Here is a 26,427-nt window from a genome sequence, read left to right as displayed (position 1 = left end):
CCCCACATGACTGCAGGGTTCCCTGCTACCACCACCGGGCCTTCCCCAGCCGCAGCCCTGGCTGTGACGGAGCTGGCTCCTCTGCAAGGCTTCCTGGGTTTTATTTGTATCAGAAAGACTTACGTTGCTTTACTAACTTGTTGCAAAAAAACCTGGATGATTTTGCTTTTCAGTTTTAAAAAGTTTAATGAGCAAAAGCCAAGTAAGCATCCAATAAAATTCTCACTGCTGCAAGCCGCCGACAGGACCTGCAACCCACCCTCACTTTAACCGCCTGAGATGTATGCGTTCTCTGTTAGGTCTCTCTCAGAACCTTTCACTTTGGTTATTACACCAGCTCTTTTCATTGTTTTGCTTATTGATTTATGATTTTTTCTCTCCTGTCAGTTTGTGCCATTGCTCAGTTGATCTTGGAACCAAAGAATCTGGGAAAAGATTCAAGTCTTTTGAACGTGGGTTTTCCCAGTCCTGAAGTTTCCTAGATTTGAGTATCCAGACAGAAGTGGCAACCTGGTGCACTCATTAATGCAAAGCCATGGGCTTGTGCGCATGCTGTATTTATATGTGGAGATAGAAATAGGTGTAAAAGTATATGCCTTTCTTTATGATTTTATTCATCTACCTATAATTGAAATATAAAAAATAAATTATTTTTCCTTACTTCCCTTTAAGTGAGCAAATCATTTGTTGATTCTCCCCACTTCCACCCAGAGGTCAGTATGTATCATCATTGCTACCATGTGAAATTGAGTTTTTAAAATAGTTTGATTTTTAGAGAGAGAGTAAGGGAGATGGAGAGAAACGTCAATGTGAGAGCACAACCTCGAACGGCTGCCTCCTGCACAACCCCTAACAGGGATGGAGCCCACAACCCTGGCATGTGCCCCGACCGGGAATCTAACTAACCAGCAACCTTTTGATGCGTAGGATTGATGCTCAATCAACTGAGCCTCGTTGGCCAGGGTGTGAAGTTGATTTTTGAACATTTACCTGAAATCATGTGGCAGCCTATCAGACTTGATGACTTGGAATCGTATCACCAGATCTAACTATTTGTTTAGCTGGCTATTTTCTCCCCTCGATAAATAGTTGGATTGAAGTCAAAAGGCAGAGTAGTTCCCCCTCCCACAAGAAACTGCCAGAAAGGAGTATGTTCTCCATTACTTGTTCCTCATTATCTCTCAGTGTTTTGAGAATGCCAATCATATATGTTTCAATACAATTTGGGGGCGATATATACATTCACTATTTCCTGTGCAATAAACTATTCTTTTATGCCGTTGAAACAATATTAGCTACTGGGAAAAATATAATTTAAGGAACTTTTTCTTGCCTATGGGAAAGTTACCTGTCCAGCACTGTTTCACGAGAACCCTGATAAGTCAACACGACCCAGTTGGTAACCTGCCTCTGGATTGGATGAGCATGGCTGGACCATAAACCCCTACTGGAAGCCATAGCTTTGGGTTTCCCCAGGTGTAGGGGGGAGGTTTGGTACTGGGTGTACCCCTCTTTGTGGAGAGCCCTGAAAGCTATGTGTGTGGGGTACTTAAATTCCGAGCCAGTGTGGTTCCTACACTACCTGTGTGCCCTTGCTGCCTAACACATTCCTGCCCATGGGGGGTTGCAGAGAGGGCCTGTGGCTGCCTCCATCGGAGAGATTAGCTGGAGGCCCTCCTGCATCCTTCTGCGGGTCTGGGCTGTGTCAGAGCCTGGCCTGCCGAGTCTGGCTGGTTTGACTGTCCCGCTGAACCCAACAGCACTGCTGCTGGTTGAGCAGATTGGGCAGTGAATTGTCAAAACATTTAATATGCAGAGTAAAATAATAATAGCAACAATAACAACTACTTACTCTTCCTTTATTTTTCAGAAATGTGTTACGGATGAGTGTTTCTTTTTTGAACGGTTGGAATCCAATAACTACAACACTTACCGGTCAAGGAAGTACTCCAGTTGGTATGTGGCACTGAAGCGGAACGGGCAGTATAAACTTGGACCCAAAACAGGACCTGGCCAGAAAGCCATACTTTTTCTTCCCATGTCTGCTAAGAGCTGATCTTAAGGGCACCATCTGATCTCGTTTCACATGAAGGAAGAGGTATATTTTAGAAATTTGTTAACGAGAAGAAAAGAAAATGTGTGCAGCTATCTGCTCAGTTTGGATAACTGGTCAGATAACCTTTGATCTGATAGTAAAGTATTTAACCATTGCCTTAGTAAAGAAAACAACAAGAATTCCTGGAAAATGTATAAATTTCCACCTTTTATATAGCATTTGCTTTTATCCAGTGACGCTTACTTAGAGCTACAATCTTTCCATACATTCACTCCATTCGAAAAGAGGCTTTAAAAATGTGTGCACTTGCAAATTTTCTTCATGGAAATCATACACATTAGAAAATTAAAGTCAGAGATTTAGTTAACCCAAAATGTGCACCATTCTTAGAATATGGCACACATTAATCTACATGTACAATTTACTAAAAATTTTTGCACATGTAAATATGACTTAGTCCACTCCCGTCATCATTTTGTAACTGTCTGGCAGTTCCCTGTGATAGAGTTTGTAGAACAAGCCGGTGTAAACAGCTGGGAGCTGGTCCATGGTCAGGTCAATCTTCTCGAAGCCTTCCCTGTGCCCGTACAGGAGCAGCCGCGCGGCCCTGCTGGTGACGGGCGTGGCGTTGGCGGCCTTGGCCAGCTCGGTGAGGTCCATCCACTCACACCGCAGGCACTCGTGCGGGCACAGCTCGATGGTGAAGGAGCGCGGCTTCAGGCGGCAGATGATGTACATGTCCGACTTCCCGAAAGCCCCGGGGTGGCTGTGCTGCTGCCGAATGCTCAGGAGGGACCTGAATTCTGATCGTATACCAGTTTCTTCAAAAACTTCTCGAACTGCTGTGTCTCCTGCGTGAAGAAAAGATGTACAAATCAATAAGAATCACATTTTCAGAAGGTAATCGTCAAGGATTTTCAGTTAGAGAACTTTATCTAAAGGTTCAGAAGCAAAACTTTAAGAAAGTGAAGTTTTCAATAAAAACTCTGACACCCTGAAATACCAAAGTATTTTCTTACCACTGTACACCTAAGAAGCTTTTAAAATAGTGAATATTTCTTTGGCTGCTACTGGGGGGGCCTATCCACCTGATGTTTTTGGGGTCACATATTTTTAACTTCTTCCTGCTCTATTTCTCAAAAGGTGAAAACATAGGTTGCAAAGCTGCGGTTACTGTTCCTACATGTTTCTTCGTCGTTACCTGTTCCTGACCATCCGCCCATACTGCCTGAATTTATAAATGTCGGTGTGGAGAAAAGTGATCCCTCCTTATGAACGTGTAGGGCTGCAGAGTGCGGAGACTGCGGAGGGACTCAGACCTCTCCTGGTGATCGGGGGCAGGTGTGGAGGACAGTCAGGCCTCCAAATCTCAGGAGGATGCCTTTGCAATCTTTTTGTTGTTCTCCACTAATTATCCAGTCCGGAGAATCCCAATTGGGATTTTGGGCAGCTCCTTTGTTTGCTGAGATTCCAAAGAATTTAGATTCATTCCTCCAACACCCAGATGCTGCAGTCACTCCATCAGAGGTTTTTAAAAACTTGCAGTACACAGAACTTTGTAATACAACAAGGTTTCCACATTTTAGAAGGGTGACCTTCTGATAACACACAAAATTATGGGGCAGGATTTTCACTGCCATTAACATATGCTGGTGGCTGCTTTTTCTAACTATCCAGATGATCCCCCAATGGCTTCTTCTAATTCTGTGATGCTGCCATTATCTCCCAAAGAGGCACAAGAAGCCCTGAAAATAGCTGCCTTCCTCATCCAGTTTGCCGGGAATTATCATAGTTGCATAGCTTTTTGTTCAAATGCCCTTTAGTACCCGCCTTTTCTTGTTTGTCAAGCAGTAAATTATATTTGCCTTGTTAGTAGTCTTGCTGGTCTTACTGGTGAAGAACAGGCAAGGAAGAAGAGGGCAAGGAGACTGTCTCCAAGTCCATGCGCTCTGCCATGGATGCTCCCTAAGAAATGGCTCTGGAAGTGTGTGCAGGAGGAGCAAGGTGCTCTGAAATGTAAGCCATCGGTCTGCCATTTTTTAATTACATGCCTACTCCCCTTATAATTGAAATTTGCCACAGGTTGCACAGGGCTAGAAATTATATTTTTAAATTAAAAATGTATAAGAATTTATGCTAAAAAGGGAAAAATTTCCTTACTAAGAAAAATAATTTTCAGTCTGGTATAGAATCCATATTTGTTATTAAATCTATTAAAGACTGTGGCACTAGTCTTAGCTTTTACATGTCATTGGCTGGTATCACTTAACTATCGGTTAAGTGTTCTTTAAACACTTTGAAAACTAAACATGGGGGTCCTGTCTAGTTCTCAGTATCACTAGTCAAGATTTGGGCCTTCAGTTCCCATCTAGCCTGTTTCCATGTCACGGATCACAGATGGGGACAGTTGGGGAGTCAGCCCTGTTCAGCAGTCACTGGTGCGGTGGACCCCAAAGCAGAGTGCCTGGGTAGTCTGATCAGTTTAACTTGAATCAGCGGAGCAGTGGCTAGACGAAAACCGAGTGGGCAAGTAGGTGCTTCTGTGTCCAGGGTATGAGAGAGCCCTTCTGCCCCCAGATGGAAATCTCTTCTCCAAAGATCTTGCCATGAATCTGAATTTTTATTTGGATAAAGTGCTTTTCTCTGTTGGGCCTTTGTTATTCTAAAGTACTGTAAGCTAAACTGAAATACCATTTACTGTGTTACAAGTTTGAAGAACATAGGAAAAACCAAGAGGGTTATGTTTTTACCGTATTTTTGCTGATTGAGAGGTATGTTTAAATACGTCATAGCATTTTGTTTAGTTGTAGAACAATAGTGAGATGGAGTTTATATTTGTTATTTCTATTTTGTGATATTTAATGAAGGATTAGATGGAAATAAAATAAAATCATAGAAAAATTGTGCAGAATGTGGGCTTTCCTAGTGATTCACTCTGACTCTGGGCCACAGATGAACCCAGACCAGCGACTGGTGCAGTCCTCAGGCTATGCAGGGGGTTGTCCCTGGCAGGGATAACGGGGTTTTTTAGGAAGGCAATGCCTCTATTTTTAACCTTTGTACTCCTAGGGTAGTATATTAAAGCCCTATATTAAATGGATTGCATTCCATTTTGTATATGCTCCTCTTGATTCTTTTTAGACACTACAGACAATAGTGCTTCATTTACCTAGTAACACAGAATGAAGGTTTGCAAACAGATGTGTTTCCCAGTTAACCAGTGTTTACTACTTATGAGCCAGTATGAATGCTTGCACGTTGGTGATGGCAGTATTCCTAAAATAGATTATGTTCCTAAATATAGGGTTTAAAGAAAATAAATAATTCTTGGATGATTTGGCTTCATCATTAAAAATATCTATTATTGTATTGTATTGTATTACAGAACAGAAATGCCTTTGGATAGACATAGTCGTTCAGGACTCTGTCAGTTACCATTTCCAGCTGCTTTCAGGGTTTTATCAATCTAAGGCAAAGCTTTAATTTATACTAGAAAGTATGGTGAATGACAACTGCTGCTTTTTCCTTCATTCCACACGGTTGAGGTGTATCTATGATTTCTGGGTAGGTGGATTGTTGTGTCAACCACAAATACATGAAAAGTAGTAAATTCTTAACTACTTGGACTTGAAGGGTTCTGGAGTACACTTAAACCTAACTATTTGTCTTGGAAATGTGTTTCTTCGTGTATATTTAAATATAAGTCTATCTGAAATTCTGAAGATCCATAAAAATGAACTCCAGTTCATTGGCGAGGAAGCTACCCAAACCTCCTGCAGACAGCTTCCTGCCCAGTATGGGTTGGGTGAGGATGTAACATAAGCTTAACTAATTCACATGCTCTTATACATCACATAAGGAAAGTGGAAGATAATTAGGTGTTCGAGGATAAATGGCTTTACCTCCCAGCACTCACACCACTACCAAATTCCCTTTTATTTCCACAGAAGACCCACCAGAATCTGGGTCAATAAGTATCTAAAATCCAGAATTTGCTATGAATTTATTTGAATGTAGTAAATGTACTTACTAGTTGTTAAGAGTTGGCTGTATACTATATATAGAGCATTTTAATCTGTGTAACATTTTTATAAATTAAGTTTCAGGAATATATACATTTCTATATAAAATATCCAAGGATTATTTAGGAAATTGTGTTCACATAAATGTTGACTAAAGAGAACAGGGACATGCAATCTTGAGGGGAAAGTTGTGGAGAAACAGTACTGGTATCCACATGAGTTATCTATTGATTTATTATGACAGGGGCTGTATTTGACCAGCGGGGTAAGGAGGAATAGGTAGGAAAACTCAGTTTCTATTCTTTCATTTATGTCCTATACAATCAGTGACACTGAGAATTCTTAGCTTTTTTCAGATTCCCCTGTCTCCCATATTAAGCTCAGGAGCTTGTTTTACGGAGATCTGTCTCTCATGTGAGATCTTCTCTATGAGATATTTTACTCTGCTTTGGCTTCTGACTAGTCACAATAATTAGTAGATAAATTTTTCAAAAATAGAAGAATTACATCACCATGGTTCTATAAATGACTTTATAATACTTGTTTTAAAGTTCATGTAAAAGTTACTATTCATCCTTGTGTGATGACAGAGTCAAGAATTTGTGTTTTCTCATAGTTTAATTCCAACAATTTTAGTCATATCCCAAATAGCCCTCAATGCTAAACTTTACTGATGCATATCCATAGCTTCTCACTTTCAAACAATCACTCTAGAAGCAGCCCTAAAGGGAAAAACAGGTGTGTCCTCCTGATGGCATTTTTTAGACTAATGGAGTATGCATGTTTTGCTGCTAATTTTATATCCGCCCTGAAGTAACCTCTCTAAAATTTTCTTAGTCTAAACCAGTTAGAAAATTTAAAATCTTATTCTTAACTATACAGCAAAAAAAGTAAAACATGAATTTCCTTCACATTTTCAGGCCAATTGAAAATATGTAAGATACACACCGATATCTTCTCCAGGCTCCGAAAGGCCTCCTGGGAACTTCCACATGTTTTTCAACTGCAGTGTAAAGTCAGAAAATAACATCAACACAGCTTTTATTCACTAACACACATATATGGTGACCCACAATATTTACCCATATTGGTCAAGGTGGTTGAGAGTTTATTTTTTGGTAATTGCATGTAAATTTTTCCAGTTTCCTTCCTCATTACTCTTTTTCTTCTTTTTTGGGGGGACTGGTAACTTATGAATTATTTTCCCACTGTTTTCTTTGGGAAATAGAAGTGGTTTTGTTTGGTTAATGTGATAAATTCTGTATGAATAAAACAGTGAAGGGAAACATCTACTGAATTAGTGTAATTTTAAAAAATTTGCTGCTAGTTAACTATTAACAAATAGAGGAATCTTACAGATGCTGCTATAAATAAGTAGAAAATACAGTAAAAATGTAATCACTGAAGTACACTACTTTTAATTTCACATTTATTTTCTGTATTGTGTGTCTAATCAGATATATTAACCTTATGATTTTTCTTGCCCTGTGTGTTAATGATTTCATGGGTAGTGTGAATAAAACTGATTAAGTTTGTGGGGTTTTTTGTGCACCTTCTTTGGGGGTGGGAAGATCTGATCTTGGAATGGAGATAAACATGGGGAAAACTGATTAAAAATAATTATGAAAAGGCATGGGACAATATGCTTATGGCTAACATATTTTTTCCTGTTAGAAGTTTGTTACACCTACCCAATCACCATGATCAAAGCTGAAGAATGAGAAATTAGGACATACTCATAAAGGCACTACAGCTTAGAGCCAAGACACCCTCTACTCTTCATTCATAAAACAAGTTCATGGACCTTTTTATGGTGTGCTTTGCGGCCCTCTCATTTCCTGGACGGGTGCTTCTTAAAGTGTGTCATTTCCCAACTATGCTAGGTTGGAGAGCAGTGGCATGATTCCCAGAGTTTCCACAGACAGCTGATTATGTGGGCTCAGAATTCAGGCTTTCCACCCTTCTGTGTCTGGCTCAGACTTGAGGTTCATTTATAATGCATATTATGTTTTATTAATGTAGGAAGATATCTCTAAGGATGTCTACATTAATGCACTGTCTTCGGGGAGTTCTATTCTGAAATGGTTCCAGAAGCTATGTTTATATGGAAACGCTGCAATCTTCTCTCCAATAGGATACGGGCCTTTACCACCATAAATTCTATTTCTAACAAGAGATATAAATACTTCCTCAAAACAATAAAAGCCAATTTTTTTTTAAACTTAGACTTGATGACAATAATTGGAGATTGATTCTTGATTACATTTGGAGATATGAACTTATTGGAAGGGGGAGATATGAACTAGATAGAAGGACTGAAAACATCTCATACAAATTTGATTTTCTTTATTTCATAAACCTTAGCTATGGAAAAATTAAGTTTATTTCTATGCTGGTGAGTAGTTTTTTATGTTTTCTGGCACCATTTAGCTTTAAAGAGCATGTTTGAAAAAAGCTTCCTCCATCTCCAAAAAAGCTTCAGCCTACAGTTAATCTAAGTGGGAGGTAGAGAGGCCTTTGTCAGGTGGTTTGAAAACCTGGTTAATGTAGATCTGATCTATGGAGAGATGAGTATATCTCCTTTTTTAATATTAAAGAATACTCCCCATTAACTGGGTTGAGCAACATAATAACAACAACAACAAATACTAGGTAATATATATTACCTAAATGTTTTTATAAGAATTATATACGTTTAGCCCTGGCCAGGTAGCTCAGTTGGTTAGACCGTCATCCTGATATAGCAAGGTTTCAGGTTCGATCTCCAGTCAGGGCACACACAAGAATCAACCAATGAATGCATACGTAAGTGAAACAACAGACTGAGGTTTCTCTCTCTACCCCTCTCTCAAAAATCAATAAATAAAAAAAAAAAAAGAAGAATTACACACATTTAAACTTTACAGTAATCCATGAAGGACTATTCCCATTTTGGAAGTGATAAAACTGAGGGCATAAAAAGACTTAATAACCTGCCTGAGGTGACAAAGCTAGAGTGTAGTAAACTTGGTTAAAATCTAGGCCTTCTGATTCTATCCATCTTTCAATAAATTTTAAAAGTTGTTTAGCTATTTTCCCACTAATCCTTAACTACTGTTTTCTGCCTTTTTCTCTATCTTTTGCTCTTTTCTTCAGACCTCACTGGAACATTCTATGTAATCCAACCAGAATTTGGACTGTTTGGGTTACATTCATTCCAGGGCTTGTGAATTTGAACTGTGACCTCCAGGTTCATAGGTCGAAGCTCAGCCACTAAGCAATACCAGCTGGCACAGAGCCACTGTACTTAGATAATACATTAGCTATTGTATTATCCTTACCAATGAGATAGAAGCTGCCATAGAGATCTCTTAGTAAGTTTATCCATTGAACAAAAATTTATTGAGTGCTAGGGGGCCGGGTGTACAGAAATTAATGCACAATGTAGCAAGCCCATTCTCTTTCTCCCCATACCACTGTATTTTTCTTAACATCACTGCCTTATATATTATTCTCTTGTTGATTATTCTCATCTTCCCCATTTGAATATAAGCTACAGACATAGGAACTTTGCTTTGTTCACTAATGTTTGCTTTGAGTTCAGAACAGAGCCGACAACGTAGTCAGTACAGGAACTCGGGAATGCCAGTGAGTAAGTGAACAGGTCCCTGCCCTGGTCTTGGCTTTTTTAGCACCCAGTTTACAGATCAAGCCACTGTTAGACCTTTTATTTCTCAAAATCATGGGGCGGATGAAGTATTGGACTATATGGTTAGGGAAGGAGAAAGAATCCATTTTAAGTATCACTTTAGCTTTGTGTCTGTGTGCATATGTTTGTGGTGAGGGTTAAACTCTGCTCTGCAAGAATGCCTTGACAGCAATGCCTGGGCAGAGGGAGGTGCTAAAAGGAGAACTGTCTCAGATGTCAGAAAGAATGCTAATTAGTTGTTTATGGTTAATGGCTGTTATTTATGCTTAAATTCCACCTAACAATATAATTACAGAAATTAAATATGGTTTAGTATCACACTTTATATTGTTTTATAACAACACTGAACTCTACATGAAAACTCAGTTTTCATCTTTTGTTGCTCTCAGATGGTTCTCTGCTTATAGCTTAAAAAAAATTGAAGCCCTAGCTGGTTTGGCTCTGTGATTAGAATGTTGGCCCTCAGACTGAAGGGTCTCAGGTTCAATTCTGTTCAAGGCACATACCTTGGTTGTAGGCTCAATCCCGGCCCTGGTTGGGGCATGTGCAGGAGGCAAGCAATCACTGTGTCTCTCTCACATCGATTTTTCTCTCTCTCTGTCTCTCCCTCTCCCTTCCACACACACACACACACACACACACACACACACACACACACACACAAAATTAACAGGAAAAATATATCCTTGGGTGAGGATTAACAAAAACAACAAAACTGAAGCCCTAAAAAGGAGTATCATTTCTATGTAACCCATACAGAATCCAAAGTCTTAAGTAATCTAAATTTGTCTCCAGTCTCTGCCAGTCCCAGCTGCGCAGAAGCACAGTAGGAATATGAAAAGCATTGCTTTCTCACTCTTAGAGGACCAATTACTGGCAGGTTTGCAAGTCAGCAAATGAAGAGTCGGAGCTCAGTGTGCTAGGGTAGCAGTTCTCAAACTTGACCATGCACCCGAGTCACCTGGGTTTGTGAACATGAACTGCTGAGCAGCATTCCCAGTGTTTCTGATTCAGGAGGTTGGATCGGGGCCTGGGAACGTGAATTTGTAATAAGCGGATGCTATGATTGTCTCTCAGCTCCAAACTCACCCTCTGCTCTGCCTAATGATGCTGGAGCTGGGATCCTGCTAACCAGTTTCTGCTTTGCCAGGGGACTCCCTTTTAGGTTCCATCAACAGGCGTGTAAGGCAGTGGGAGGAAGAGACTTATTGAGGGCCAGGCACAAAATACTTTATGTACGCAATAAATTTCTGTTGGTAAAGCTTAGTTTGAGTCAGAGAACCTGCCTTAACTAAAACTTTGAAAGTTACTTATAACTATGAGAATGCTTTTAGATCGCATTTCTGAGAAATGTGTGATACTTTCAGCTATCATTGCCAATAGTTGTTTACAATTTAAAAACATATATGCTGGGGAAAATTTTTGACTTTGTCCATGATATTTACTGAAGTCTCTGAAAGCATTAAAATAATTATTCTCTTTAACCTTTATACTCCTGAGTGAGCATGAAAACATTTGTTTCTTAAAAACCTTTGTTGGTTTTAGTTGAATAGACTTCTTATTTTTGCGTACAAGGCTTTTTATATTCTGTTCCCAATCTAACTCTTAGGTCACGTATTTTTCCACTGCCTACACTCCTGGCCACAATGAAGTTTTTGCTATTCTTTCCACAGTGTGCAATGGACTGAATGTTTATGTCCTCCCCACCTCCACCCAATTCATATGTGAATCCTAATTCCCAATGTGATGATGGCATTATAAGGGGAGTCTCTGAGAGATGTCATAAGAGCGGAGCCCTTGTAAATGGGCATAGTGTCCTTATAACAGAGATCCCAGAGAGTTCCCGTGTCCCTTCTGCCATGTGAGGACACAGTGAGAAGACAAACACCTATGAACCAGGAGATAGGACCTCATCAGACACCAACTCTGCTGGCGCCTTGATCTTGGCCTCCCAACATCCATAACTATCCTATATAATAAAAGACTAATATGCAAATCGACCAAATGGCAGAATGACTGGTCACTATGGCATGCACTGACTACCAGGGGACAGACACTCAATGCAGGAGCTGCCCCCTAGTGGTCAGTACACTCCCACAGGGGGAGCACCGCTCAGCTGGGCTCATGGCTGGTAAGTGCAGTGGCGATGGTGGGAGCCTCTCCCCTCTCTGTGGTAGCACTAAGGACATCCCCCAAGGGCTTCTGGACTGTGAGAGGGCTCAGACCGAGCTGAGGGACCCTCCCCTCCCCGAGTGCATGAATTTCGTGCACCGGGCCTCTAGTGAGAAATAATATTTGCTGTCTAAGTCACCCATCCTATGGTATTTTTGTTATAGTGGTTAAATGGACTAAAACATCAAGTCAGCTCCTTTCCAAACCCTGTGCCCTTATGTATAGAATTCTAATTATCTCAGTCTGCTTTTTTTTCCTGGTAAGCTCCTATTCATTCTTTAAGATACAACTTAAATATCACCTCTTCTGATAATTCTTTAGCAACTTTTTAAAGGCAAAGTAAATTGTTACCATCTGTTGTATGACTGCTTTCCCAAATGGACAGTGAGATGCAGGACATCAGGGGTATTGTCTTACTAATCTTTGCATGCTCAGCACCTGGTTCGGAGTAGGAGCTTAATGAATATTGGATGAATGAAAGAATGTCTTGATAGTCTGTTAGAAAGAGAATTGTCTTCCCTATTAAATACAGCCATTAATAATTTTCCAGTAGCCATAAAATAATAGTGGGCAATAGTGAGGTTACCCCGACTTTTCAAGGCCTGCATAAGCATTTATGGATTAAATGAATAGCCAAATGATCCATAAGTGCTTAGGAATAACTTTTAAAATACCTTTCTGTAATTCCTTGAGCATATAAAAATTTCTATATTTTATTTTTCTCTAGTGAGAACTGAACATTTAGAAAGCAATTTATAAACAGAAGTAACTTACTTTATTTCGATCTTGGACAACCAATATTTTTCTAGTACTTTCATCAAATACAGCTCCTATTGGGGGAAAAAATAAAAGATAATTGAAAAATATTAATTTCATTCATCTTAGACTCCTCTCACACTCTTATCGGTGGCCATTAAAACCCTGCCCAACCTTCCAGACCTAATTCAATACCACCTCATCCATGAAGATGTACTCTCTCCAGCAAGAAGCTGGTGGCTTGGTTACCCAGGTTCTTGATAGTTCTAGCTATGCTGCCTAGTAGGATAATCATCTGCAGAGCTTCTCCACATTGTCTATTCCTGAGGGCACACAGTTAAATAAATTAATATTTCTATCCTTTTGTAGTATTGATTTAGTGTCCAAACAATTTTAAGTGCTTACAAATATTTACTGAATTAATGAGTTGACTTTTCCATTCTCATTTTTATTCCTCACATCACTATGTATAGAACATGGGTTGTGGCCCCTAATGATCCAAATCTCAAACATGTCAATATTAGTTCAAGACCTTCCTGAAGCCACCTAAATTTGTTTACCATGTATGTACACAGCTTTATAACATACCAGTATATTGCTTAGGGACACTTGCTTTATATATGTTTTAAGTTCTAGTCCATTCCTTTCATTTATTCATTCATGATATGCATGGCCCAGCACGCTAAGTATTTGGCTAGGTGTTAGGACTCAAAAATATTTTTTTCTATTTCTCTTTGGGCCATCCTGTGTCTTTATGATACTTTAATCTGTATTAGGTTCCTATAAATTCTATAATTTAAAAATATTTGTATTTACATAATGTGAGAAGATATTACTAAAAAGATATTTTTGATATTTCCATCCAGTCTTTCAATATTAACTGAGTTTCTATATATATCATGTATAGGTTTTATATATAGTATATGAATTGAGCTCCAATTATGTGTCAGGCACTTTTCTGACTGAGAGTGATAGGGATATGGTGAACAAAACAAAATTCCCTATCCTCAATGGGGTTCACAAGGTGTGTGTGTGTGTTTGTGTATATCTGTGTAAGAGGAGATGGCAAACAAGTCAATTATATAGAACATGAGAAAGTGATACATGTTATCTGGAGATAAAATATAGAAGGGGTAGGTATGTGGAACACAGGAAGAGCAATTTTCTCTGAAATGAAAACATATTTTAGTATTTTTAAGCAATAAGGAAAACCACTGAGATATAATTAATATTAATATTGGCTTCTATTAGAAAACGTAAACTATAATTTAATTGGACTTTACAAAGGATAGGATGCCAAAGAAAGACCAAGGAATCCTCCTCTTAAGTTTTAATAATTTGTGATTACTCAATGAATTCACTATAAACATGAGCAAAATATTCCAAAGACAAACTGAACAGTGCTAAAGCATAATGTGAGCGACCCCTGCTGACCACAGTACAAAAGTTAAATCTAAAGAGCTCAGAGCTTTAACAGGTTATTTAGTATATTATTGTCATTGGTCAGGAACTGTGCCAAGTGCTTTCTGTGCATTATCTCAGGTATTCCTCACAACAACCTCATGAGTGGCAACATTTTGACTGTCCACGTTCAGGCTGCTCTAAGACTGACATCCAGTGGGCCTGGTTTGCAGCAGGCATTGTCATGGCAACACAGCCCCTTCACCACACTATAGCTGTGTTCTCAGAGGGTTTCCATCTAAAGATCTATCCAAACACTCATTCAAGAAATAATTACTGTGCACTGACTTTATACCAGACACTGTCTTTAACCTGAGGAGACAGTGGTGAACAAGAGATAAAATATCTGCCTTCATGGAGTTTATGTTATTGTGGGGGAAACTAAGTAAATGAAATAATATAATCACAGATTTTGATAAGTCCTGTAAAGGAAAACAGCTAGATAAAGGGACACAGGATGATGGGACTGACATAAGAGAGGACTCTTTTTAAAAAATATATATTTCTTTATTGACTTCAGAGAGAAAGGGAGAAAGAGAGATAGAAACATCAATGATGAGAGAATCATTGATTGGCTGACTCCTACACACCCCCTACTGGGAATTGAGCCCGCAACCCAGGCATGTGCCCTTTGCCGGAATCGAACCTGGGACTCTTCAGTCCGCAGGCTGATACTCCATCCACTGAGCTAAGCCGGCTAGGGCGAGGACTCTTGTTTTAGACAGAAAGGCCAGGAGTTTTTTTGAGGAGGTATTTGAGCAGAAGACTCAGCTCTAAAGAGCGAGATGAAGCCCTAGGGAAGAGCATTCCGGAAGAGAAGCCAATTGGGTTTAAAGGCTCTGAAAGGATGAAAGAATTTTCCTCTATCCACTTAGGTTCTGGATCTGGGGCCTTTGAATGGAATTGACAGAAAACAGATTAATAGAGAAAAATATACATTTTATTTGATATTAATATTTTTATGTGGCCTGGAGTAGGAGTGGAGCACTTCATAGAAAGAAAATCCCCAGAAAAGTAGTTACCATTTTAACAAAGAGAAATAAATTGTGGGTTTGGACTAGGGGAGGTAAATTATGGGAAAGGGGCTAGAAAGCATCTGGGGGAAACTAACAGAATACAAAGGTCATGTCAGTGTTTGTCCAGACTCCTCTCAGTGTCAACTCCCACCTCCGGTGATAGAATGCTCTCCTCCTCCTGATACAAGAAACTTATGGTCTACTTTTAGGTAGAAAGGTGGCACAGAACCCTTCCTACATCTGCTGTTTTTCCATTGTCTTTAACTTAAAATACTAATGACCCAAAGTGGCATATTCGAGGTCCTAATCCCCTCTACCAGCCACCCCCACTGTTGTTGCTTATAGCAACAAATGTCAACTATTTTCTCTTCACCTAAAAACTCCGTACCTTTCCAGACCATATTCTTACATTATCTCGTCCCCATCCCCAATAGCCACTTCAAATCCTACTTATTCAAGATTTTTGTCAGGTTCTAGAATCTCATTCCCCAAGTTCTTGTGGTAGATCTTAACTCCAATATAAAATATAGTACGTAGATAGAAACAAGTCCTTCGTAGAACACTCTTTATGCAAATAGTACCAATTCTGTAATAATAAGTGGAAACTCTTAGTCTGTACCAATGAATGGACAATCATTTGTATGACTTTCTAATGAAGTCACCTAATGAAGGCTATCATCAAATTTTTCAAGCAGTCTTGTGAAGCAGAACCAGATGGAAAGTTTCTGAGTGCCTGTGCTTGAGACCATGGACAGAGAAAACATTGGACATCCTTGAATAACTCCTTTAAATGATGTCAAAGGTACAAGCTACCTTTAGAACCTCTTGTAAATTATATGAAGACAAATAAAATTATTATTATTGATTACATTACCAATTAATATGTATTACTGCTTTCATTTACTTTAGGTCTTGAGGATTCTTTACCATTTTAGTTTTTCTGGAAATCTAGGAATGTTCTTAACACTGATTCTCAAAGAGAACAGCAGCAGCAGAGAACTTATTAGAGAAGCAAATTTTCAGGCCCCAGACCTTAAAAAAAATTCTTGGGAGTCATTCCCAGCATCTGTTTTACAAGTTTTCTAGGTGATTATTCTGAACACCACAATCTGAGAACCAACTGTCTTAACCTAAATCAAGACTTTTCTCAAGACTATGTTGCTGGCCATAGCCGGTTTGGCTCAATGGATAAGTGCTGGCCTGTGGGCCAAAGGGTCCCAGGACAACCAACCGATGTGTTTCTTTCACATGGATGTTTCTCTCTCTCTGTCTCCCCCTTCCTTCTTCTCTCTCTCTCAAAAAAAATAAAAAGTCTGTCTCTGAAGCTAATCAGTAACTTTGAAATACTAGAATATATTTAAAGTATGTTATTTTAAACAACTGTTTGGCACACTAAATGTAAATGTCTTTAAGAAGTAATGTTCAAACCATTAAAAAACTGGTTTGCTTTATCTTAAATTCAACCTATGTTATCATAAATTTACATAATTAGTACTAATATGTTTTACCATAATGAATTTATTCCCTGGTCCCCATTCAGTGTTACTATTTGAGTAGTGAAGTTCACACGGGTGTGAAACATGTTCAAACGCATCCTGTGGAAAACTAAACACTGAACTTGCTTGTGCTCAGAGCTGCCACGTGCTGATTCACAGGGCAGACTTCCTCTAGTCAAAGCACTAGCAATAGTCCCAAGGATAATCATTTCAACAAAATTTTCCACAGGATACACCATCGCTCAAGCTGCACGAAGTAAGAAATTGGGGGAACCTTTAAAAAGTTAATGCTGACGATCTTGGGTTAGAAACTGACCCGCAACTCCCACTTGATGTGTCGCATATCCTGGGAGTCTGCTGGGCCCTTGTCCCAGCCACAGGGTCAGCGTGGATGAGTCCGCTTCCGCGTGGTGAAAGCAGAAGCCCAGGGCGGCGGCCGGGGCAATGAAGCGGCTCTGCAGGATGGGCACGTGCAGCCAGACCGCCGCTCTGCCTTCCGATCGCCACTGCTGTATGGCAGCTAAAATGGAGAAGATAAAATAGTGTCAGTGGTTGCCAGTGAGAGGAACGCAATAAATTCAAACCATCTTAGGGTGTCACCTCCTCCAGGAAGCCATTTTAAGCATCTACTTCCCTTACTAGTTAGCTATGGGGGATGGGGGTGGGGATTCCAAAATGTCCTGGTAACACCAGCAGCGCGGGAACTACCATGTTTTATGATCATGACGACCTTGTTTATGTGATTCTCCCACCAGACCGAATTCCTTGTGAATAGGCAGTACAGCGATGGCCTTTATATTCATATCACCAGAGACAATGCTTGGCACATAATTGATGATCAATAGTTGTAGAATGAACAAAAAAACTGATTTAAAATGCCATTTTAATGTTCCTTTTAACACCTACGTTTTAATTTTTTTTTTTAGAATAACATTACTTTTTTTTTTTTTTTAAATTTCCAAGTAATGTAGGACCTGGGGAGCAACATGACAAAAATTAAGATCAGTTCCCTTACGCCGAAACCGGTTTGGCTCAGTGGATAGAGCGTCGGCCTGCGGACTGAAAGGTCCCGGGTTCGACTCCGGTCAAGGGCATGTACCTGGGTTGCGGGCACATCCCCAGTAGGAGGTGTGCGGGAGGCGGCTGATCTGTGTTTCTCTCTCATCGATGTTTCTGACTCTCTCTCTCCCTTCCTCTCTGTGGAAAATCAATAAAATATATTAAAAAAAACAGAAAATCAGTTCCCTCCCAAAGGGTCCGTGGGCCTCTGTATTCTCAGCAGCAGAGCCTCAGGCGGGCCCATGTTGCCATGGCAACTGGAAGGCCTGTCACAAGTCTTAATCTTTATAAACGAGTATTATGGGCTTCTATTTACTCTTTAAGAGTTCTTTTGTCATTTAATTTTTTTAATTTATAAACTTCAAGATGATAAAATATAACTGTTTTTAAATAAAGTATGCAAGGCCTAGGAAGTTCTGTAGTCAGTGCGGCTAACACAGTGACACACACAGGGTGCATAAGATCCTCAGGTGACTTTGGTTTTTCTTTATAGGAAATGCTATTCAGTTTTGTTTTACTCAATAACAGTAGGACCAGCAGTAGCTCTAGGAAGCAGTTCAGTGCAGTAAGAATAGATTCCAGAGCCCCGGGAAGTTAGAATCTCTCTGTGCCTCAGTACCATCATCTTTAAAGTGAAGATAATATTGTACCTACCTCCCACGGCTGTTATGAGGATTAAGTAAGTTAATATTTGTAAAGTTCTTAAAACAGTGTCTAGCACTTAAAGTAAGTGCAATAGAATTTATTTTAAAAATAAAAACTACTGGACAAAAATCGTGCACCTATGGATGAGGACAGTGGGTGGGGAGTGAGGGCGGAGGGTGGGGTGGGAACTGGGAGGAGTGGAGTTATGGGGGAAAAAAAGAGGAACAAATGTAATAATCTGAACAATAAAGATTTAATTAAAAAATAAAATAAAAAGTATATGGTACTGCCTAACTGGTTTGGCTCAGTGGATAGAGCATCGGCCTGTGGACTCAAGGGTCCCAGGTTCGATTCCGGTCAAGGGCATGTACCTTGGTTGCGGGCATATCCCCAGTAGGGAATGTGCAGGAGGCAGCTGATCAATGTTTCTCTCTCATCGATGTTTCTAACTCTCTATCCCTCTCCCTTCCTCTCTGTAAGAAATCAATAAAATATATTTTAAAAAAGTATATGGTACTTCTGAGTTTATAAATTTCATATAATTTATCTTTGATCACCACATCTATCCAGTAACTTGGGCTGACATTATTCACATAAGCAACCTACGGGGCTAATATTTTCTGTGGTGAAATGCCTACATGCCTGCAGAAGCATGTGGCAGAGCCTGGAACTTGAAACCTGGGTGTGTGACTCCAAACCCAGCCCCCTTCCTGCTTCGCCTGCTGAGGGCACCTGAGCTTCACCTGTTCCGTCACTGACAATTGACAGTGTGTGCAGTACGTACCTGTATCTGCCCACACATATGTACACCTTCTAGGGAATGAACATCGACTCTTCTACTGGTGGTACTGTTGGAGTCGGCGATTATTCACAAGCAGGAGAGAAAACGAGAAGTAGTTTGGGAATAAAGAGGATTAAAGAAAGAAATAGGAGCACTCGAGATCTTGCTCCCAGACAGAGTCTGTTTGGTTCAAATAAACTCCTATAGAAATTCTCAAAAAGCAAAAACGCAGCTCGATTATATCCACATGGATGCTCACTTGCTATATTGCTCAACAGGACAGATTATTTGGAGCTCCCGCTAGCGCGAGGCTCTTCCCCCGGCTGCATCTGAAGTATGGTAGCAATCATCTCAGGTAGAAACTATAGTTTAACTTTAACCCCGCTGTTTGGCTTCTGTACTTATTTGCTTTGTTTAACAATAGGAAAGTTATTTTGATTTTCTGAATTATATAAATTATCCCATTGGTTGTGGTCATACTGGTCTTAGAAAGCACATCTTCCTTTGCCTGGGAAGGACAGCACGATTATCCCAAGGTCAGAGGGCTCCAGTTAACGTGTCCCTGTTGACTCAGTGTCCCGGAGACCCAAAAACTGTAATTTAGATCACATGCTTAAGTCTGACCAGGTTCCTCATTCCAGACCCGAGGGCTCTAGATAATGTGTTCCTGGCAACTCTGTGATCTAGAGACCCAAACCTGTAATTAACATGCTGCTTCTGCTTCTGTAAACTGCTTTTTTGCAAACCAGGTCCCTCATTCCAAACCTTGAGATGTAATCAATACCTTTGTGATCTTTGCCTATATAAGTCTGGTGTTGCCACCATCTTATCACTATGAGATTTGGGGAATGGCCCCTCCATAGCCCAGGCTTGCAATACATGTGACTCTTTAATTCGACTTCTTGAGGCATCCTTCTGTGATTCCCGGGGTACATTACAACACATTTCCATGGTCTACCTTCAATCTGATATCAAGGAGCCTCGGGGCCGTTTGGAAAACTGGCTGCTCACCAAATCAAGGCTCCTCCTTTCAAACTTTCCTCTTTATCACTGCGCTCAAGGTTAAGAGAATGGGGAGTTTTCTCACTGAAGACGAGCCACCCACGCCCTCCCTGATTAATCGCAAAAGCTTTGTCCTCCATGAAGCAACAGGCAAACGCTAGTTGCTGACGGCGCAGCCCCCGATCCGATTTGAGTGCAAATATGACCACTGGGAACCTCTGGTCCACTCACTGTCCACCACGTGTACGAGAGTCGGGGCAAAGCGCCCGGCAGGGCAGTGAATAGTAAAGTGACGATCCTGACAAGACCGCGAACCACCGTCCGAAGCACGTCCTGTTCTGGATCCAACTTAACCCTCAGCGACCCCAGGCGCAGCCATGACCCGGTTTTACCAAAGAGGAAATGGAGGTTTACGGGACCTGCCGAAGGTGAAGGTCACACGCTAGAAGGTGGGCCAGAAACTCGGGCTGCTGATCGCAGAGCCTGTGACCGACACCACTGCCTCCCCAACCGTCCCGGAGACCTCCCAGCAAAGGGCCCGGGAACCAGGGAGGCGGGACGGATCACGCGCGCCCTCCCGGCTCGGTGCCCGACAGGCGGAGGCGTGTGGGTCCCGGTGACTTCGACGCGACCCGGGGAGCCCGGGACCCTCGGCCGAGGAACTTGCCATGGAGGCCCCTCTGGAAGGCGGCGGCGTCCAGGCGATCCAGGGCGCCCAGCCGCACCGAGACGCCCCCGAATCGGTCCACTTCGCCCCGCAGCCAGCCGGCTTCGGCGGGGGAGTCCCGCGCACCACTTAAGCCGCCCGAGGCCCTGCGGGGCGCAGCCGAGAGCTCGGCGCCTCGGGCCCCGGCCAGCAGCGCGCGCAGGTAGCCCCCACGCGGCAGAGGCCACATCCCCGCGCCGGCCCACGCGCGCCGCTCGCTTCGCCCGCAAAGCGCCCCGCCCAGGCGCCGCTCGCCTCGCCCCCAAAGCGCCCCGCCCAGGCGCTACCGTAAACCCGAGAAGAGAGACGCACACGCGTCGCAGAGTTGAGCTGGGCTTAACCACTTTGCAGCGCTGTACCCAGGAGACCTCAAAGTCCGGTCCACCTGCTCCTCTCAGGAGTGTGCCCGGCTCCAGGAAAACGGGGAGAAACTTTCCCTCCACTGTTCCCCTCCCCACAATAGTTTAATTCAACGCACCGTATATTCAGGGATGGGGAAGACGAATGGGTTACGAAAAAGTCCTGTCTTTCAGGAATGTGCAATCTAAGGGACGCTTCCATCCACCTAATCCGTTTTCCTTTACAGAAAAGTCTCTCCGACCTCTTCAAAGCCCTCAGGTTCTGAAGACGGTTGGTTTCCCTGCCTCACCTTTGCGCTTCACTCTGGGAATTTCGGCGCGAGGGGGCGGAGCCTCGCTGACTTCTGCCCCGGAAGTTTTTCCCACAGTAAAGCGCGCACGTTGAGCCGGCTTCACTTGCTTCAGCTTCCAGGCTGCCTGTGGAGCATGTCTTCCAAGAAGAACAGAAGACGGTCCAACCGGAGCTCCGGCCGGAGCTCCGGCCGGGGTTCGCCCTCGCCCGCCACGGCTCGCTCTCCGGCGGGGGCCTCGGCTGCTTGTCCCGAAGCCGGTTTCGCGGCGGCGACTGGGACCCTGGCGGTGATCAACTTCCTAGAAAAGGGTGAGAGCGGTTGGGAGGGCGGCCGGAGGCGGAGGGGGCGCCACCTGAGGGGACGGAGACCAGGCGGTGGGCCTGGAGGCGCGGCGCTGGGGAGGGTGGGCGAGGCCGGGGTGTGAGGGCTCGGGGCCACGCGCGCCCCGGGCCGGGCACGAGTGCCCTTTTCGTGACTGACTCAACGGTCCCTTTTGTAAGTTGCCTGGAATTGCCAAGTTGCACTGCGGACATTGACAAAGATGGACGACATATTTAGCGGCACATTGCGCCTTCGGGGCGGAAAGGTGGCCGCTGCGTGCACGACCGCACGGGCTCTGCTCCCATTGCGTGTCCCCGGCAGGTGTAGTCCCCGCGGACGCCCTGGGGTGCGGGTGCGGGGTGGACTGTGCCCATTCTGTAGATTCCTCAGCTGCACGTTCGAGCCCAGGTCGCAGCTCGCAGGAGCTGGGAGGACGGGTTTGCCTGAAAGGTCGTTGGTCGGCCAAGCCCTGGAGAGTGGGGCGGAGTGAAGCGGGGGCAGGAGGCCTCTGTCCCCCGTGGACCCCACAAGCAGCCCCAGAGCGAAGCGCTCGTCCCAGAGTCCTTGCCTCCCGGGGGCGGGCGGGGAACAGCGCGTCCTGTCCCCAGGCGGGTCCTCCCGTCCGCTTCAGTGCGCTCCCCGACCCCCTCTCCCCCCCCCCCCCTCCGGTCCTGAGGCCGCTCTGCCCGGGGCTGTGCCCCCTCGACCTCCTCACGTCCCCCGGAGCTGCCTGGGCCGCTGACCGCGCTTGACCTCCCCGCAGCTTCGTCCAGGAAGCCACCATGTCCTCCACCTGGAAGCACTTGACTTCATTTGACGCCTCGTCAGGCTTTTCTAGTTTCCCCTCGCCCTCTGGTCGGTGCTTGGTCGGTTTCCTTTCCAGGCTCATCTTCTTCCAAATGGCGGAGTTCCTCGCCTGCCCGGCGGGTGCAGTTGGTTGGAGCATTGTCTTGCACCCCAAGAGGTGTGGGCTCCATTTCTGGTCCCGGCAATGATTCGTGTTCCCCCCTCTCGCCCTTTCTCTCTCTCTCTCTCTCTCTCTCTCTCTCTCTCTCTCTCTCGTCACTCCCTAATCAATAAATATATCCTACGGCGAGGATTAAAAAAAGTTGAAGTTCCTCAGTTCTCAGTCCTAAAGCTCGTCTTGTCTTTATAAATCTTTCTTTGGCAGGTTTAGTCACTGCCCAGAGTTTACCCATCTATGCCCTCAGCCTTTTCAGATTTATATTTCTAGTTTATACTATTTCTCAGTCTTGATTTACTTGTCCTCTAGACCAGTGTTTTTCAGCCTTTTTCATCTCATGGCACACATAATTAATTGAAATTCTTCGGCATACCGAAAATATGTTTTTCGCCAGTCTGACCAAAAAATCGATATAATTTTGATTCACTCACACCAGACAGCTATTGTTGGGTTGGCTGTTGTCATTTTTTTAAAATTTGACAATCTAGGGAAAAGAGCTCAGTGCCCCTGACTAAGTAGGCATTGCGTGCTTTAAAAATTCTTGGGGCAGGCTAGTTGAAAATTGCTGCTCTAGACCAATGCTTTTCCAACTCTACAGGAAAGGTTTTAAAATTTAAGATATGCCACAGATCAGCACAGTTTTAAAATACAATAAGCTCGGCTGGCGCGGCTCAGTAGTTGAGCATCGACCTGTGGTTGAGGTCAGGGTTCAATTTGTGGTCAGGGCACATGCCTGGGTTTCAGTGTGGGGCATGCAGGAGGCAGCCAATCAATGATTCTCTCTCATTGATGTTTCTATCTCTCTCTCTCCCTCTCCCTTCCTCTGTGAAATCAATAAAAATATATTAAAAATAAAAATAAAAGCTTTTAAACATTTATTCTCATTTTCTGTGCTTATCAGGAACCAGAAGCAAATAGTTTTCCAACTACAGTTTAAATAGCACTATATTATATCTCTTCTCTTGGATTTTTCAAAGGTATTTCAAGACTGACCTCAAGAACTCATTCAGAAACCTAGGAGTCATGTATGACACCTCTCGTCTCCAATATTCAGTCCACCACCAAGTCCTGCTTATCACCTAAAAATTTCCCACATTGCTGTTTTTCACTCTGTTCCATTGCTTCCGCCATAATCCAGACACTTACCCTCTCTCACCTGGACTGCTTACTACACCAGCCTTTCCACTTACTTCCTGCTCTGCAGCTGGAATGGTCTTTGAAATGAAGATCCTGTCATGAACCCTCATTTCACCCCTCAGTCCTCTGTTGCTGTTAGAGTAAAGACCAGCAACTTGATATCACCTGCTGCCCTGAATGGTCTTGACCTTCCTTGCATGGCTTGTCTCCCATCACTCCCTCTGCCTGTCCTCTTCCCTCTGATGCACAGAACTTGCTTCTGCCCACGATCTCTGGACATGTTGTTCTCTGCTCAGAATTATCTTTTTTCCTCTTCATTTAGTTAATTCCTACTCTTCCTTCAAATCTGAATTGAAGCAATATTTCCTTGAAGAAGCTTTCTCTTATTCTTCCAGATGAGATCAGATCCCACATTAAAGGCTTTCTAGCACTCTGTGTCATTTTTTTTTATTGCATTAATCTTTATTTATAACTATGCAGTTATTCAGTGTTTTTTTAAAAAAATCCTCACCTGAGAATATGCTTTTAAAAATTTATTTTTAGAGAGAGAGGAAAGGAGAGAGAAAGAAACATCAATGTGAGCGAGAGAAACATCGCTTAGTTGCCTCTCATATGGGCCCCAACGGGGGATGGAACCTGCAACCTAGTTAATGTGCCCTGAACTGGAATCAAACCAGCAACGTTTCAGTGTACTATATGATGCTCCAACCAACTGAGCCACCTGGCTAGGGCTCAGTGACTGTTTATAACTCTGTTATCCTATTAGATTATCAGTTAGAAAAAGCCAAGGACTGTGTCTACTTCTGAATCCCCAGTGTCTAGTGTAGTATCTGTCCTATAGTAAAGATTTGATGAATGACCGAGTGAAACCTGGATGGTTTTGTAAAATTACTTTTACTGTCTCATTAGTCAGTCTGGCACATAAGTGCTCAATAAGCATGACGTCAGTTACTGGGGACAGTGGATGTCTGCCTATTTACCGATCTATATTTTTAAATGTATTTTTATTGATTTCAGAGAGGGAGAGAGAGATGAGAAACATCAATGATGAGAGAATCATTGATAGCTGCTTCCTGCACGCCCCCCACTGGGGGGTCAAGCCCACAACGTGGGCATGTGCCCTTGACTGGAATCGAACCCAGGACCCTCCAGTCCGCAGGCCGATGCTCTATCCACTGAGCCAAAGCAGGGCAAGACTTTTATTTATTTATTTATTTAAAAATTAAATTTTTATTGTTCAGATTTTTACAGTTGTCCCTCTTTTTTCCCCCCTTAGTCACCTCTACCCGGTTCCCACCCCACCCTCTGCCCTTACTGCGCCCCCCCCCCCCCCACTATCCCCATCCATAGGTGTACGATTTTTGTCCAGTCTCTTCCTGCATCCCCCACGCCCTTCCCCCCACCCCGGAGAATAGTCAGTCGTCCACTCCCTTTCTATGCCCCTGGTTCTATTTTAATGACCAGTTTATTCTGTTCATCAGACTATTTATTCACTTGATTTTTAATTATTTTATTTATTTATTTATTTATTTATTTAAAATATATTTTACTGATTTTTTACAGAGAGGAAGGGAGAGAGATAAAGAGTTAGAAACATCGATGGGAGAGAAACATCGATCAGCCGCCTCCTGCACATCTCCCACTGGGGATGTGCCCGCAACCCAGGTACATGCCCTTGACCGGAATCGAACCTGGGACCCCTCAGTCTGCAGGCCGACTCTCTCTCCACTGAGCCAAACCGGTTTCGGCTGATTTTTAGATTCACTTGTTGATGTGTAGTTGTTGTTCATAATTTGTATCTGTACCTTTTTCTTCTTCCTCTTCTTAAAAGGATACCTTTCAGCATTCCATTTAATACTGGTTTTGTGGTGATGAACTCCTTTAGCTTTTCCTTATCTGGGAAGCTCTTTCTCTGACCTTCAATTCTGAATGATAGCTTTGCTTGGTAAAGTAATCTTGGTTATAGGTTCTTGGTATTCATCGCTTTGAATATTTCTTTTTTTTTTTTTTAAATATATTTTATTGATTTATTTTACAGAGAAGAAGGGAGAGGGATAGAAAGTCAGAAACATCGATGAGAGAGATCGATCAGCTGTCTCCTGCACGCCCCCCAGTGGGGACGTGCCTGCAACCAAGGTACATGCCCTTGACCGGAATCGAACCCGGGACCCTTGAGTCCGCAGGCCGACGCTCTATCCACTGAGCCAAACCGGTTCGGCGACTTTGAATATTTCTTGCCACTCCCTTCTGGCCTGCATAGTTTCTGTTGAGAAATCAGCTGACAGTCGTATGGATGCTCCCTTGTAGGTAACTGACTTTCTTTCTCTTGCTGCTTTTAGGATTCTCTCTTTGTCTTTTGCTCTTGGCATTTTAATTATGATGTGTCTTGGTGTGGTCCTCTTTGGATTCCTTTTGTTTGGGGTTCTCTGCGCTTCCTGGACTTGGAAGTCTATTTCTTTCACCAGGAAGGGAAAGTTTTCTGTCATTATTTCT

At 42.7% G+C, this 26,427-nt stretch overlaps 3 protein-coding genes across 4 annotated transcripts in view; 2 read left to right on the top strand and 1 right to left on the bottom strand.

Annotated features, from left to right (window-relative positions):
* Nucleotides 1-3,052, top strand: part of FGF2 (fibroblast growth factor 2) — a gene marked incomplete at its 5' end in the record, with an annotated part of 36,690 nt that extends 33,638 nt beyond the window's left edge. Inside the window, one exon of the mRNA XM_081091176.1 lies at nucleotides 1,871-3,052. Within this exon, the coding sequence (XP_080947302.1) occupies nucleotides 1,871-2,056 (186 nt within the window). The 3' untranslated portion in view covers nucleotides 2,057-3,052. The remainder of the gene's footprint in view (nucleotides 1-1,870) is intronic.
* On the bottom strand, nucleotides 2,244-21,088 carry NUDT6 (nudix hydrolase 6). Of its 2 annotated transcripts, XM_081091175.1 has the most exons (6): nucleotides 20,822-21,088; nucleotides 19,156-19,219; nucleotides 16,984-17,187; nucleotides 12,713-12,768; nucleotides 7,027-7,081; nucleotides 2,244-2,907 (listed from the first exon to the last, which is right to left on the bottom strand). In XM_081091175.1, exons 5-6 carry the CDS (start codon nucleotides 7,070-7,072, stop codon nucleotides 2,510-2,512), a joined length of 444 nt encoding a protein of 147 aa, XP_080947301.1. In that variant the 5' UTR covers nucleotides 7,073-7,081; nucleotides 12,713-12,768; nucleotides 16,984-17,187; nucleotides 19,156-19,219; nucleotides 20,822-21,088; the 3' UTR covers nucleotides 2,244-2,509. The 2 variants fall into 2 exon arrangements, with proteins under 2 accessions (XP_080947301.1, XP_080947300.1); XM_081091174.1 differs by lacking the exon at nucleotides 19,156-19,219 and having other exon boundaries at nucleotides 20,822-21,082.
* Nucleotides 21,089-21,645: 557 nt separating this feature from the next.
* AFG2A (AFG2 AAA ATPase homolog A) overlaps nucleotides 21,646-26,427 on the top strand; it is a gene marked incomplete at its 5' end in the record, with an annotated part of 266,725 nt that continues 261,943 nt past the window's right edge. The window contains one exon of the mRNA XM_081091172.1: nucleotides 21,646-21,820. Coding sequence (XP_080947298.1) covers nucleotides 21,646-21,820 — 175 coding nt within the window. The remainder of the gene's footprint in view (nucleotides 21,821-26,427) is intronic.

The sequence above is a fragment of the Myotis nattereri genome (assembly GCF_964212035.1).
Source record: "Myotis nattereri genome assembly, chromosome: 5".
NCBI classification, from domain to species: Eukaryota; Metazoa; Chordata; class Mammalia; order Chiroptera; family Vespertilionidae; genus Myotis; species Myotis nattereri.
This window is presented reverse-complemented; position numbering and strand designations above follow the sequence as displayed.